Below are 16,623 nucleotides of genomic sequence, written 5' to 3'. Positions count from 1 at the left end.
GAATGTCATCTAGAAAAAGAAAATGTAAAGCATTAGCATCTTAGTAAGAGTTTATGACCTAATGCAACTTATAGGTTAGACTTGAGCGAGGGGGAATAAAAGTTGCTTTATTAACCACATTATATTTCCTCAAAATCTGGTAGTGATTAACTTGATTGTGCTTAATTTAAAGTACATTATCAACATTTACTTAGTTCAAAAAATGTTCAATACGAAATGGATATTATTAGGGCTGTCGATTAATCGCAGTTAACACATGCGATTAACTCAAAAAAATGAATTGCAATTTAAAAAATTAATCACAATTAATCATGGTTTTAATCACACTGTTAAACAGAATACCAATTTAAATTTATTACATATTTTGGATTTTTTTCTGCATATTCATATATATTGTATTCTGTGTTGTAACTGAAATCAAAGTGTATATTATTTTTTATTACAAATATTTGCACTGTAAAAAAGATAGAATTTTTTCAATTCACCTCATACAAGTACTATAGTGCAATCTCTGTCGTGAAAGTGCAACTTACAAATATCAATTCTTTTTGTTACATAACTGCACTCAAAAACAAAACAATATAAAACTTCAGAGCCTACAAGTCCACTCAGTCCTACTTCTTGTTCAGACAATTGCTAAGTCAAACAAGTTTGTTTACATTTACAGGAGATAATGCTGCCCTCTTCTTATTTACAATGTCACCAGAAAGTGAGAACATTTGCATGGCACTTTTGTAGACGGTATTGCAAGGTATTTATGTGCCAGATATGTTAAATATTCATATGCCCGTTTGGCCACCATTCCAGAGGACATGCTTCCATGCTGATGACGCTTGTTAAAGAAAAAAAAAAGTGTTAATTAAATTTGTGACTGAACTCCTTGGGGGAGAACTGTATGTCCCCTGCTCTGTTTTACCCACATTCTGTCATATATTTCATGTTATAGCAGTCTCGGATGGTGACCCAACACATGTGGTTCATTTCACTACAGATTTCGCAGAATGCAAAGAAGGTACCAATGTGAGATTTCTAAAGATAGCTACAGCACTCACCCCAAGGTTTAAGAATCTGAAGTGCCATCCAAAATCTGAGAGGGACGAGGTGTGGAGCATGCTTTTAGAAGTCTTAAAAGAGCAACACTCTGATGCGGAAACTACAGAACCAACAAACAAACAACAACAAAAAAATCAACCATCTGCTTGTGGCATCTGACTCAGATAAAGAAAATGAACAAGCATCGATCCGCACTGCTTTGGATTGTTATCAAGCAGAACCTGTCATCAGCATGGACGCATGTCCCCTGGAATGGTGGTTGAAGCATGAAGGGGCATATGAATCTTTAGCACATGTGGTACGTAAATATCTTGCAACGATGGCTACAACCATGCCATGCGAATGCCTATTCTCACTTTCAGGTGACAGTGTAAACAAGAAGCAGGCAGCATTATCTCCTGCAAATGTAAACGAACTTGTTTGTCTGAGCGACTGGCTGAACAAGAAGTAGGACTGAGTGGACTTGTAGGCTCTAAAATTTTACAGAGTTTTATTTTTGAAGGCAGGTTTGGGGTTTTGTTTTTTTACACAATTCTACATTTGTAAGTGCAACTTTCATGATAAAGAGATTTCACTGCAGTACTTGTATTAGGTTAACTGAAAAATATTATTTCTTTTTTTTTTAACAGTGCAAATACTTGTAAACAAAACTAAATATAAAGTGAGCACTGCAGACTTTGTATTCTGTGTTGTAATTGAAATCAATATATTTTAAAATGTAGAAAACATCCAAAAATATTTAAATAAATGGTATTCTATTATTGTTTAATCACGTAATTAATTTTGTTAAACCATGTGACAGTCCTACTATTTATACTCATTTCAGGTGGCTTAGGTGACAGAGATAGACACAGACAGACAGACGGGGGGGGGGGGAAGAGAGAGAAAAAAATGAATATATTAGCGACCTACAAACCAACTAACAAAAAAATACAGTCCCTGCCCTAAAGAGCTTACAATCTAAGTACAAGACAAGAAATGGATATAGACAGAATATAAAGAAACAATGAGCCAATACTGGTCAGCATGATAGGCTCAGCACAGGGACTAATCATTGTCAAGTTTTTTGTTGGCATTCTGGGAAAGGAGAATTTTGAGGAGGTTTCTGAAGGAGAAGTCGTTAGTTTTGTGGATGTTTATTGAGAGCTCCTCCAAAGCGCGAGAGGCAGCATGAGAAAAAGCACGAAGTGGGAGATGGAGGTTGGCGTCACGGGCTGATCTGAAGCGAGAGAATTAACATCTCAATAGCCAATAAGAGATGATAAGCAGGATGAGGATAGACCATGAAGGGCCTTGAAAATTAAGACAAGCAGTTTATGCTTGATGCAACAGAGAAGGGGGGGGACAGTGGAGGGATGCAAAAAGAGGGCGACATGGTCAAAGCAACGGGCTTGGGAAATGACCTCAATAGCATCATTCTGAATGAGGGAGACTGCATTTGTCATGACCAAAGAGAAAGATATTGATGATGACAGCCTGGACAAGAATTTTAGCTGCGTGGATGGATTAGAAAGCTTATATCTGCAGAGATGCTAAGCCTGTATGTGAGCACATAGAGAGTGAGAGCCAAGTCAAATAGGACACCCAGGTTATGGCCCTGAGTGACATGCAGGATACTGGCACTGTCCACAGTGCTTAGGAGTTCAGTTTAAGCCACACCCAGCTTGAGCTGATGGCCAGACATCCATGAGGAGGAGGAGGAGGAGATGTCAGAGAGAGAGAGAGAGAGAGAGAGAGAGAGAGAGCGCGCGCGCGCACACATTTCAGTTTGGACCAAAAGAGACAAGAGGGTTGTCGGTACAGAGAAGGAAACTGAATTTGTGTTTGCAGATGAGATTACCCAAAGATGAGATGTAGAGAGAGACAAGAAGGGGCACCAAGGACAGAGATTTGTCAAACCTCCATAGGAAAAAAACTATCACCATAGCAATCAAACATGTGATTTCATAAATGCACCAAGGACTTAAAAACACAACAATAAAGTTACCTTCTCTGCTGTCTGGAAATATTGCTTCACAAGGTCTTCCACTCTCAGGGTTGTCCCCTCCGAAGCAGGTCTTCTAATGAGCTTTCCAAAATTAATATCGTCTTCTAGAAAAAAAAGAGATAAATAGGTTCTTATTTTAATAGAGTTGTCTTCACACATCAATTTAGGTGTTAAAAGCTACTAACATAACCCTGATTTATTATAATACAAAAGGTAATAAAAATTGCAAATTGTTGAAAATAAGCCTCTTGCAACAGCACTGGCCACCAGTCTAGGAGTTCTTCTATAACTTAAATTTTCCACAATAAATACCCTGACTGCTCATTCTACTCCAATAATGAATATACAAATATGCCCAAATAGAATTCCATCTGTAGAAGGCAGAATAATAAAATCCCGCCAACCCTCCTAAATGCCTGAAAGGAGACAAGGACTGAGCAACAAAAACTGGGCTCTGACAGATCAAAAGGAGAGCAAATTTCAAAATCAAAGGCCCCTCATGGAGAACGCCATGTCAGCAGCACCCTCTCTTACACTGAAGGAGCTAACGCTCAAACGTCTTTGCCAATTTCAAATGCAGCAGGAGGACATGGAGAGAGAGAGATGGTGTCTCAAGCAGGCAGGTCCTAAGCTTGCATTTAAGGCCCTACAGGTTAAAAACAATGCTTTGTACTGCACTTAGAAACTTATTGACAGCCAGTCAGACACCAGAGCACTGGTGTAACATGCTCCCAATGTGAAGCTCTGCATAATAAATGGGTCACCACTTTCTTCATTAGCTTGAGTTTCTGAAGGTTAGAACACATTACAGTAATCCGATGAAAATATGAAAGAAATATGGACCCTGGACTTCAGAAAAGCAGACTTTGACTCCATTGGGGATCTGATGGGCAGGATCCCCTGGGAGGCTAATATGAGGGGGAAAGGAATCAAGGAAAGCTGGCTGTATTTTAAAGAAGACTTATTGAGGGCACAGGAACAAACCATCCTGATGTGCAGAAAGAATAGCAAATATGGCAGGCGACCAGGTTGGCATAACAGTGAATTTTTCATTGAGCTTAAACACAAAAAGGAAATTTACAAGAAGTGGAAACTTAGACAGATGACTAGGGAGGAGTATAAAAATATTGCTCATGCATGGAGGGGTGTAATCAGGAAAGCCAAAAAACAACAGGAGTTGCAGCTAGCAAGGGATGTGAAGGGTAACAAGAAGGGTTTCTACAGTATGTTAGAAATAAGAAAAAGGTCAGGAAATGTGTGTGTCCCTTAATGAATGGGGAGGCAACCTAGTGATGATGTGGAAAAAGCTGAAGTACTCAATGCTTTTTTTGCCTTGGTCTTCACGAACGAGGACAGCTCCCACACTGCTGCACTGGGCAGCACAGTATGGGGAGGAGGTGAGCAGCCCTCAGTGGTGAAAGAACAGGTTAAGGTAGGGGTGGGCAAACTACAGCCTGGGGGCTGCATCCGGCCCTTCAGATGTTTTAATCTGGCCCTCTAGTTCCTGACGGGGAGCAGGGTCCGGGGCTTGCCCTGCTCCGCATGTGCTGGGGCTCTGCACGGGTCCCAGAAGCAGCGGCATGTCCTTCCTCCAGCCCTTACGCACAGCAGCAGCCAGAGGGCTCTGCACACTGCTCCTACCCCAAGCGCCACCCCCACAGCTCCCATTGGCCGGGAACCATGAGCATTCGTGGCCCGCCATAAAATTTCCATACCCAGATGTGGCCCTCGGTCCAAAAAGTTTGCCCACCCCTGGGTTAAGGACTATTTAGAAAAGCTGAACATGCACAAGTCCATGGGTCCAGATCTAATGCATCCAAAGGTGCTGAGGAAATTGGCTGATGTGATTGGAGAGCCAATGGCCATTATCTTTGAAACCTCATGGCGATCGAGGGAGATCCTGGACAATTGGAAAAAGACCAATAGAGTGCCCATATTTTAAAAAGGGAAGAAGGAGAACCCAGGGAACTACAAACCTCACCTCACCTCAGTCCGTGGAAAAATCATGGAGCAAGCCCTCAAGGAAACCATTTTGAGGCACTTGGCAGAGAGGAAGGTGATCATGAATAGACAACATGGATTCACGAAGGGCAAGTCATACCTGACCAACCTGATTGCCTTCTATGATGAGATAACTGGCTCTGTGTATATGGGGAAGGCAGTGGACGTGATATACCTTGACTTTAGCAAAGCTTTTGATACAGTCTCCCACAGTATTCTTCCAAGCAAGTTAAAAAAGTATGGATTGGATGAATGGATTATAAGGTAGATAGAAAGCTGGCTAGATTGTTGGGCTCAACGGGTAGTGATCAATGACTCAATGTCTAGTTGGCTGCCGGTATTAAGCAGCGTGCCCTTGAGGTTGAGATAGGGTCCAGAGCGACCTAGACAAATTTGAGGATTGGGCCAAAAGAAATCTGATGTGGTTCAACAAGGACAAGTGCAGAGTCCTGCAATGAGGATGGAAGAATCTCATGCACCGCTACAGGCTGAGGACTGACCGGCTAAGTGACAGTTCTGCAGAAAAGGACCTCGGGATCACAGTGGATGAGAAGCTGGAAATGAGTCTTGTTGCCAAGAAGGCTAACGCTCCTGCATTAGTAGGAGCATTGTCAGCAGATCGAGGGAAGTGATTATTCCCCTCTATTCGGCACCGGTGAGGCCACATCTGGAGTATTGTGTCCAGTTTTGGGCCCTCCACTGTAGAAAGGATGTGGACAAATTGGAGCGAATCCAGCGGAGGGCAACGAAAATGATTGGGGGGGGTGCATATGACTTACGAGGCGAGGCTGAGGGAACTGGGGTTATTTAGTCTGCAGAAGAGAAAAGAGTGAGGGGGGATTTGATAGCAGCCTTTAACTACCTGAAGAGGGGTTCCAAAGAGGATGGAGCTCGGCTGTTCTCAGTGGTGGCAGATGACAGAACAGGGAGTAATGGTCTTAAGTTGCAGTGGGGGAGGTCTAGGTTGGATATTAGGAAACACTATTCACTATGAGGGTGGTGAAGCACTGGAATGGGTTTTCTAGGGAAGTGGTGGAATCTCCATCCTTAATGGTTTTTAAGGCCCGGCTTGACAAAGCCCTGGCTGGGATGATTTAGTTGGTGTTGGTCTGCTTTGACCAGGGGGTTGGACTAGATGATCTCCTGAGGTCTCTTCCAATCCTAATTTCTATGATTCAATGAAAGGACAATTGGCAAGGTCCATATCAAAGAGAAAAGGTCACATGCTTCCTGCGAGGCATAGAAGGAAAAAGTAACCTTGGCCACAATCACTCCCTGAGGATCCAGAAGTCCAGGACCTAGTAATATATTTAAATATGCACCCATATTCCAAATGGTGGTTACAATCCTTCAGTGAAAGGTGCCAAATTATTCTTTGCAAACTCTTTAGACTACTTCCCACAAGTCATGTATATTATCTCTGTCTTACCCAGATCAAGTGGCAGCCGGCTAGCATTCATCCATGCCCAAAGTCAAGACTTGTTTTCTTGAGCAGAGGGTACACAACTCCTGCATAGAAAAATACAGTACTGGCAAATTTCACCAACAGTAGAGCCAGTATCTCTCTGCTGGCCTTCGCTAGATAGCAATTTCATCCACAAAGCAATATGAACATTCTACACAAGACATCACCTGTGACCTGTGTTGCCTTTCTTCTCCAAAAGGGCATTCGGGGCCACCTGATCAATAGTAGAACAACAAACATCATCAGGTCCCACCAAAGCACTGATAGAGAAATCAGCTGGCTAATCAATATTCTCTATCAAAGCTGCCCTGGAAGTTCACTTGTTCCATCAGACTCGGGGAAGGTCTTCAAAAACAGGTCCCTGAAGGATAGGTTCATACTAACTTCAAACCAGAAGGACAATGGTCACTCAACAAATCCGTAATATTCATCTGTCCAACTTCCAATTCCAAGCCAAACACAAGATCCCGAGAGTGTGCTCAGTTTTACTAGTGGAACTTACCAACATCTTATTACAGCAGTAATGCCCAAAAATTACCCCCAGGTCGAGAACCTCATTGTGCTAAGCTCTGTGCAAAAATATAGTCAGCTATATCAACATCCCACAGACGTTATAATCTAAAATTCTGAGCTGATCTAGAAGAATCAACATCTATAGACACCATGGAAACCAACCTCACTTACTTCAGCACCACTATAGCTGAGTAATCTGATAAGCCCAAACAGGTCTTTTCCATTGGAAAAGACTACAACACTAGTCCAATCCTATCCCCATTCTGGCACTCACACACAATGTGAATACACTCATCTACATTTGAGGTCAAATGTAAAAACTCCAGCTGTATCCCTTCACCTTCTGCTGAACCACATATCCACCTGGAGACAACAGTGAACTTGTAGTGTCTTCCAATCAGATCTGTTATACATGCAAAGTCAAGAGCCTCATTCTGTACTGAGTCATGAATTGTATTAATTTTACTAGTCACCAACCTTGTGTTAAAAGGCATTAAGCAAAGAAGCCACTGAGAAACAAACACAGAATCCCATAATGCCATTTTTACATTCACTTTTCAAAGCAGAGCTGCTTATTAAGCAGACAAGTGAAAAGTCGAAAGTGATCAAGCTTACAGTAGCTATTCTGTAGTTTCAAAGGACTAATAAGGTAAAGATTTCTAAATAAATTATGTGCTCAATTAAATCAAACAATCCCACCCAGAAGAACAGCAACCTAATTCAAAATTAGTTAAAGAGCTTTTTAAGTGTGTTTACTAACTGTGAAGCATAATGTTTTCAACTTAATTCAAGTGCCGCTGTATACACACCTGTCAATGGAATTAGATTACTTATAAAGCACTAATGTACATTAGAAGTCCATTAGATCAGCACAGCATGTTCTTATGCAAACCACATCTTCATTAGTGATTATTAGGGATTCATTATTAGGACAAAATTGTCAACAACTATTAACCAGTTATTAAAATTCTGGGCATAGTAGGATTTACACTGTGACAAGTGGCTGTTATTTTAATGACAGGAACACTCTGATAGAAGGCATCTGGAATAGGATAATCTGGTAATGGATCAAGGCAAATAGATCACACTATTCCACATCAAGCACTGATTCTTACTAAATCCAAAAAGAAAAACATGGCACCATTTCAGATTGGGATTTTAGGCAAAGATTTAGCTACTGAGTTTTCAGAGAAGTCAAATATACCTCAGCAAATTTTTCCTACAGCTTTTAGATGAATATGTCCTAAGCATGAATGTACTAAGTAAAAGGATACAGCCAGGAAGGGAAGAGAGAAAAACCTCTGATATCCTCCATGTGAGCACTGACTTATAAAGGGTAAGGGAAGTTTGTATGTGGATAATAAGGCTATTTCCTACCCCCAATGGTGCTCAGATGTTCTGAAGTCAGGACAAACTCCTTGTCAAATGGGTAAATGTTTTGACATGTCTCAAAGAAAGAAATCACAGAAAAACCCAACTCTCCGAAGTTTTCACAGCCCCATGGATGCTTTTAAATCATATAAGAACTGCTACTCTACCTCTTAATTTGTTCACTTATTGAGAACCCAACTGTGATGCAGTTTTATGCACAGTATTAAACACACAGTTCAGAAAGGTACTCTGAGGCCATAAAGTCACTCTCTATAAACTGTTGAGAGAGGGTGTTCCTCTGAACACCAAGATTTAAAAACAATAACAAAAAGAACACATACTCCTGCAAAAATTGTATGGATTTGGAGGGGTCCTTGCAGACTTCTATTGTTAGGGTCTTGGTCCTTGACTAAGGTTCTAGGTGCTATGGTAAAACAAAATAATAATACGGTCTCTGTTAATTACATATTTTACACAGATAGCGAACCCCTAAAAATATTGGTTTTAAAAGTTAAATAAAATTTCCATGTTACTTTTAACTGACAAATTTTGTTTTTACCATTTTTCTCTTTTTGTTCTTACCATTTTTCTCTTTTTGTTCACGATGTCTGAAAAAATGTATAATGTCCTTTGGGTTAGCTGTCCTTTCCATGAACTTCTGACTGAAACGGTGAATACTGAATGGTTCAAAACCTCCACTGTAATCAACCTAAAATGAAAATGTCACAAGATGAAATTTGGGATAGAGGCAAGGAAACCAAGCACTTCAAATAGTCTAAGATGCATCAGTTTCTTTCTTGCTCTCTTTTATTATTTTTTAAAATAAAAGTCTGAACAATGAGCCAGTCAGATGATAATGTTAACACCATACACTTAATTACCAATCCAGTCTCAGACTCCTATGTCTAGGAGTGCTGCAAAAGTGGCATGTATGCCTCTGTAAAGAGCAACATCACATTCCTTAATATCTGATGATACATTCTATCCCATCAACTAATAAAGGAGGATCAGTGGCATGCACTGAAGGGAATCCCATACAATTGCCTGCTGGAAAGTACTGGTCATGCCACAAAGGCTCAGGGTACATGTACAGTGAGGGTGGGATTTAAAACAAAACACAATTTAAATTGTGTATGAGCAGGTAAATTATTAAATATAAAACTTGTAAAGAACATGTAGCATAAAGCAATCAAGTCAACAAGAGTTTTAGAATAAAGCAACGAAGTCTTACGCGTAATCTTATGAGAGGTTTTTCTGGCTGGCGCGGATTTCCCAGACGCTCTCTTTCCGCATTATCCAGCAGTGTTTCAACCTGAGCAGCACAAGCAATGAAGGGGTAGATATACAAGTTACTCTTCAGCATGTATTACTTTCTCTGGTTATAGCTACTTGGACCTTTCCAGCCATTGTCTAAAACTAACTGTGTTGGGGGAAAAAGGTGTCTAAGTAATAAAGAGCTTATGCACATATGCATAAGAGATGGCAGAATTTGGCCAAAAATGTGTGAAACACAAAGACTCGATCTCAGCAAAAAAGACTGCGGTATTAGAATTAAGTTTCCTGCTAGTAGCTAACAAGCCTTCTCAGGTTTTCATTAGGTAGTTCAGTGTCATATTAAATATTATGAAGTTCTAGAATATGTGAATACTTCTGTATTAGATACAACTGTGATCCTTCAGTTGATGGGCGATTCTAAGAAAGGGAGGGAGTGGCCAGTATTGATAGGGTAATGAAGAGAGAGACTTTAAATTAATGGAGATATCCTACCTCCTAGAACTGGAAGAGACCTTGAAAGGTCATCGAGTCCAGCCCCCTGCCTCCACTAGCAGGATCAAGTACTGGTTTTTGCCCCAGATCCCTAGGTGGCCCCCTCAAGGATTGAACTCACAACCCTGGGTTCAGCAGGCCAATGCTCAAACCACTGAGCTATCCCTCCCCCCAGGCATCAGCATGTTGGCGGCATACATGGGGAGAAAATGAAGGTGTTCCAATTTCCAGTCCTATGCTAACCACAAGATCACATTCCCTTCCTACAGTTCAAATACAAGGCAGTTACCTTTTCTATACAGAATGCTTGTACTGCTTGTGTTACTTTTGGATTGTCTGGATTAAAAATGTCTGGATGATCAGCAAGAACAATGTCCTCTATGTAGAAACTTCGTACTGTTTCAAGGGGAATCTTCTCCATATTCATTTTTTTGCCTTTAATGTGCAGCAAACCAATGTGCCTGGAATTAAATAATTTTGGAAATGAGGACAGATAAGTCAGAATTCAGATCAAAACTCTCCTTCACTCTTACATCAACCTCACTGAAAATCTGTAAAGCAGTAACAATCTGCTCAGAGCAGTACTTCAGGTCGTGCCCTCAGGACATTACAGCTGTAAGGGCCAGATTGCACCTAGTCATTACATGAAAGCATGTGCATTTGTGGAAGTAGACAGGATGCAAGAGCCCCTTCATTTTTCCAGGCTAACTCCACCTAAGTGAACAGAGTTGTATCTACTTACAAGGCTGAATTTAGCTTAAAGAAGCCAGGGCTAAATTATCATAAAATACTGATTTTAACCCTTTGGCTAATTACGCTACGTAATAAACTGTCAGACAGAACAACACTATATCCCAATCCATTCCCTCATATTTCAATAAATGTATCTTCTGTGTAGGACAGGGGTGGGCAAACTACGGCCCACGGGCCACATCTAGCCCTCGAGCTCCTGCTGGGGAGCGGGGTCTGAGGCTTGCCCTGCTCCCACGCTCCAGCCCGGGAGCGGGGTCAGAGGCTGCTGCTGCTGCTACACACACACACGCGACGAGGCTCCCAGAAGCAGCGGCATATCCCCCTTCCGGCTCCTATACTTAGGAACAGCCAGAGGGCTGCATGAGCTGCCTCCTCCCCAAGCGCCACCCCCGCAGCTCCCATTGGCTGGGAACTGTGGCTAATGGGAGCTGCAGGGGAGGCACCTGCGGACAGGGCAGCGCACAGAACAGCCCGGCCTCACCTCTGCAAAGGAGCCGGAGCAGGGACATGCCACTGCTTCCAGGGGCTGCTTCAGGTAGGCGCCGCCTGGAGCCTGCACCCCTGACCCACTCCCTCCCGTGCCCCAACCCCCAATCCCTCTCCCACACCCCAACCCCCTGCCCCAGCCCGGAGCCCCCTCCTGCACCCTGAACTCCTCATTTCTGGCCCCACCCCAAGGTCCGCACCCCTGGTGTAGGAGATGTCCTGCTTAAAACAGCATGCGAGAAAAATATTAGAACAAAACTCAAGAAAACACATACTTTTTTATAGCTTCCCCTGGCGACAGAGAAGTAACCACTGAACTTCCAGGCTGAGATACATAGAAAAGTTGCTGTTCATTTCGGGTTGGAGCTATTTTACATTCATGTTCGTGACCCCAAATAACAAGGTCAATAAAGTCATCTAAAAACTGCTCTGGAATGTAATTGGTGGCTCCATGTTTACTCCTGTTTCAAAGAAAAGGAAGAGAATTAGAACAAAGTACAGTTTTGGCTGTTTTGGGGGAGCGGAGAGTAGGGAGAAAGAACAGTTGTAAAGCACTAAATTTATATAATAACCAATATTACAGTTAAATTTGGTTTGGATTTTTCCAATATTTGGCAATGTATATATTTCACATGCACATGGACAATAAATATTCCTCCTTTTTATTCCTTGCACAGATATGAGTTATTCAAATGCTGAGTTAAGAGAAATACTATTTCGCTTGATTTTTAATAGTTATTTTTCCTCACAAGTAAGAAGGTAGCTAAAAAAACTCAAATGCCATTTCTGTTCTAACATTAAGCTTATTTAGTTCTATTCCCCCTATCCCCCAATTCCTTTCTCCTTTCACTTGGCTTGCGTGCTCTTCACTTTTCCTCCCCAGGAACCTCTTTCCCATCTCTCAAGCCTTTTTGTTACAGCCTCTATTTAAAGGAAAAAATTCCTCCACTTCTCTCTTTTTAGTGTTAATCCTAAATATTTAATCCTCACTTCCCACTCCCCTTTACTTTTGTTTTTTCCTCTAAAATGGGGACCCACAACAGACCCCTTCTATCCAGTTATTGCTGCTCCTTCAGCCAGCTGGATGGGGTCAGTAATGAGCACTATCTGATGGTGCTCCCTCTACAACATTCCCAGACTTTTGCTTCCCCATCTTTTTCCTGGAAGTATCTGTGACACCTTCACATACTCTTTCCTGAACAGATGCAGAGCAAAACGGATGACAATATTGTGATTTTCACTCTTTGCCTGCTAACACTTCTGGGAAAATAACATATGCGGAACAGTACAACCATGTACAATACTCTTGCCATGGTAGATTTTTAAAATGTTGGAAAGTGCAAATGAAAATGTGGGACTTGCAAACCCAACTTACTTATAGCTTTTGTGCCGTTCTGTACTATAATCAATCTAGTTATAACATGCAAATTTATAGACTCATATTTCTCCTCACACACACAAAAGTAGTTCAGAGTAGACAATTCACAGTTGTTTTGTGACAAACTGCACCCTCCCCGGAAACCCAGTTGATGAAGCTGTGCTGTTTTCAACCTCCTTATTCAGAGGTCACCCTTTCCGCCAAGTGTGAACTCCTTTACTCCACTCTTCTTTCCATATGTCTTCTCTGTAATCAGATCAGCTGGACGAGGTTGTTACAGAAAGATTTGACATATTCCACTTTCTTGATGCAACTAATATCCAACAGTCTTAGGGCTAGTCTACAGTGGCATGCTTTTGCAGTCATAGCAGAGCGCTGGGAGAAAGCTCTCCCAGCATTCTAAAAAACCCAGCTCCACGAGGTGTGCAGCTCCCAGCGCTGGTGCACTGTCTAAACTGGTGATTTACAGCGCTGAAACTTGCAGCACTCAGTGGGGTGTTTTTTCACACCCCTGAGCGAGAAAGTTGCAGCGCTGTAAACTGCCAGTGTAGACAAGCCCCAAGGTAGCAGGTGTCAGGTCATGAACCTAATTTTCCTACATAGGATTTTAAATATTTTTGTTGCACAAAACCATACATCTACTTAGAAAAACAAAAATCATAATCAGTCAATACTGTTACCTGTTCTGATGAATTACAAACAAATTAAACCAATTATCTTCATCTTCCTTTGGTCTCAGCATGGTTACCTGCTTATTGACAAACATTCGATATAGCCTCTCGTCTGGTATAGATCCTGGAATGTCCATGGCAAAATGTTAATCAATGTTACTGTACAATAAATTATATTTTATCAGCAAAAGCATGGAAAGTGAAGTTGTGTGGCAAGACTACACCGTATCTTTTGATTGTTAAAGAACCTTGAGGCACTAACACGGATTTGATCAAGGTAATTTTATTATTTAACATACTCTGTCTCTAAAATGGAAAAACTCATCAACCTGAAATCTAGTCCTTAAAAAAAAGTTGAAATTAATTCCAGCAGGCATTACACCTGCCCTTGAGTCCCCCTGCCAATTATCAGGTTTTACAATTGTATATATATATAAATCAATATATTTGAAAATGTAGAAAACACCCAAAAATATTTAAATAAATGGTATTCTATTATTGTTTCATCACACGACTAATCTGTTTCATTGCGTGACAGCCCTATTTTTTTTATACATACACACACGCACTTCTCTCCCCCTTTTGGTTGTATGTGAAAAGGCTAAACAAAAATTGACTAGACTACATACAGGGAACCAGTGAAGTAGACTCAAAAAATTGCTGTTTGCAAACAATGGCCATCTATTAAACCAACCTATTTTCTTCATGGGTCTGATCCTGAAAGGTGCAGTGCTCTCAATGCCAAATGTAGCCAGGAGTGAGTAACCTCAGTTCCAGCTGACCTGAATAGGTGCTGGAGGCACTCAACACCTAGCAGAATCAAGCCCTAAAATAATTTATTTTGGTAAAGCTTTTATGTTTTTCATTTGATGTGTTTATTTTAAAGATTATGTCTTACATCAGGGGTCGTCAACCTTTCAGAAGTGGTGTGCCGAGTCTTCATTTATTCACTCTAATTTAAGGTTTTGTGTGCCAGTCATACATTTTAACGTTTTTAGGTCTCTTTCTATAAGTCTATAATATAGAACTAAACTACTGTTGTATGTAAAGTAAGTAAGGTTTTTAAAATGTTTAAGAAACTTCATCTAAAATTAAATTAAAATGCAGAGCCGCCCGGATGGGTAGCCAGGACCCAGGCAGTGTGAGTGCCACTGAAAATCAGCTCGTGTGCCGCCTTTGGCATGGATGCCATAGGTTGCCTACCCCTACCTTACATCATGGAAACAATAAGCAACGTACAGTACTTGAGGACTGCTTGGAATTTACTCCTGGGGGAATTCTTCAGCAAAAAATTAAAAACTCTGCACTCAGTATTTTAAAATTCTGCAAACTGTATTTGTCAAAATAACACTATGTAATCATGCCAGTTTCAGTTATTTTGGTAATTTATTTCAAAATACTTGTCAGCAAGTATGTCTGTAACAATAAAGACACACACACAAATTCTCCCAAGAGTAACAGAATTGAAAGAAACCCCTATGACAACCCAGTTCCTGTTTCTCTGGCCCCTCACCACCCACTGCAGAGCCCAGCTGGGGGCCAGACACCCACAACCCGCCCCCCCAGAGCCCAGGTGTGGGTTCCCCCAGCCCAAACCCCCACACCCCTCCCCATCAGAGCCCAGCTGTGGGGCCCCCTCGCCCTGACACCCACCCCCCTACTCCTCAGGAACCCAGGGATCCAGAGGGAGAAACAGCCTGATGCTGGCTTGTGTGAAGTTTACTGTGTGCTGCCATCTTCTTCCCTCAGGGCATGTTGGGAACTGCAACTGCTGGGAACCCTCTAGCTCCCTCCCCGTCCCCCAGGGCGTGTCTTCTATGTGCAAAGCTGGGCTCCGCTGGGTCCAGTGGCCCCTAGTGGCAGCCAGCAGCACTGCAGCTTATTTCTGTGGGGGAAAGGAAATTCCGTGCAAAAAACCATTAAGTTCTTCATCGCACAGTGGCGCAGAATTCCCCGCCCCCGCCTGGGGAGGGGGTACAAAATAATTAAAATTTTTGCATCTAAATCTCCTCCCCAAAAACCAAGTAAGGCACTTCAATAAAATCCTTAAAAATAATCATAATTTCTACGAGGAACTCAAGTACTTCTTCACCAAGGAAAAAAAGTTGCTGTTGTTTTTTTCTTTTAACTTGCACATAAGAAAAAGATTATTGCTAATCAATAACACTGTTGGCAAACACATCTACTTAAAAGTTAAAAATATTTGTTAACACCTTTATACGTGTGATATGAAGCATTAGCTTCACTAGATTTCAAGCAGCACCACACTTACTAAATACTTCTCTACATGAAGACCCTGATCTGCAGTGAATTCTGCTTATAATTAGGACCTTATTTTGCCAGCAAAATAATCAAATTTCCATTTTCCACTATCATAACTTGGAAAAAAAAAATCAACTCTTATAATATTAAACAAGAAGTACAAGTGGCAGGATGTGCAATTTTTTTTTTTTAAAAAGAGTCTTATACCAACATGTTATGGATACTACACAATGGTATCACAGTACAATACAATTATTTTTAAAACGTGAAGAAAACTACCACCTAAACAAAAACCCAGGAAATAAAGAGAGAGCACTACATGAGAGGAAGGAAAAAGGGTCCTACATATTGAGGCTGAAATCTATCATAAAACACCTCTGAAAGAGAAAAACTTTCAGGTGTTTCTCAAAAGTGGTGAGGAACTGATGGAGATAGATGCTATTTATGCAGCTGGACAGGACAAGAGAGCCGTCTGTGCCAAAAAACACTATTTCAGACAAGCACAACAAGCACTATTAAAAAATCCTAAACAATGTTGAGTTGTTGGGGTAAAAATGGAGAGGAATGGGTTTCATTCAACAACAAGAGATTCCAGTTAATAAACAAGTATATCCTACATACCACCATATTAAACTTGCTGACTCCTGACACAATAGTGGAATCCCTAAAAGCTGCTATCAAGAACACAGATACAAACCTCAACAGGTCTCACAGGAAGTCATAAAAGTATAGATGGAATATGCACCATTAAGGGTTTTATAAAACACGACAAACTAAAATCAAATTTGCCTCTTTACAAGCAGCCTGTGAAAAGAATGTAGGGTAAGATAAAGTGATCATGCCTGCTCCACTCAGTGAGTAAACATGCTGTACTGTGAATAAACTACAAGCCAATGATAAAACCTGTTGAGGTTCT

General features: G+C 41.3%; 1 protein-coding gene across 1 annotated transcript in view; it reads right to left on the bottom strand.

Moving 5' to 3' along the window:
* The window catches only part of MRE11 (MRE11 homolog, double strand break repair nuclease), a 45,908-nt gene that overhangs the window by 23,437 nt on the left and 5,848 nt on the right, over window positions 1-16,623 (bottom strand). Inside the window, exons 7-12 of the mRNA XM_045019715.1 lie at window positions 13,455-13,569; window positions 11,672-11,857; window positions 10,447-10,618; window positions 9,622-9,702; window positions 8,973-9,099; window positions 3,041-3,144 (exon numbers count right to left, since the gene is read on the bottom strand). Of these exons, the coding sequence (XP_044875650.1) occupies window positions 3,041-3,144; window positions 8,973-9,099; window positions 9,622-9,702; window positions 10,447-10,618; window positions 11,672-11,857; window positions 13,455-13,569 (785 nt within the window). The remainder of the gene's footprint in view (window positions 1-3,040; window positions 3,145-8,972; window positions 9,100-9,621; window positions 9,703-10,446; window positions 10,619-11,671; window positions 11,858-13,454; window positions 13,570-16,623) is intronic.

The sequence above is a fragment of the Mauremys mutica genome, chromosome 1 (assembly GCF_020497125.1).
Source record: "Mauremys mutica isolate MM-2020 ecotype Southern chromosome 1, ASM2049712v1, whole genome shotgun sequence".
In the NCBI taxonomy this organism is placed as follows: Eukaryota; Metazoa; Chordata; order Testudines; family Geoemydidae; genus Mauremys; species Mauremys mutica.
Note: the sequence above shows the minus strand (reverse complement) of the source record. Positions and strands in the feature narration are given on the sequence as shown.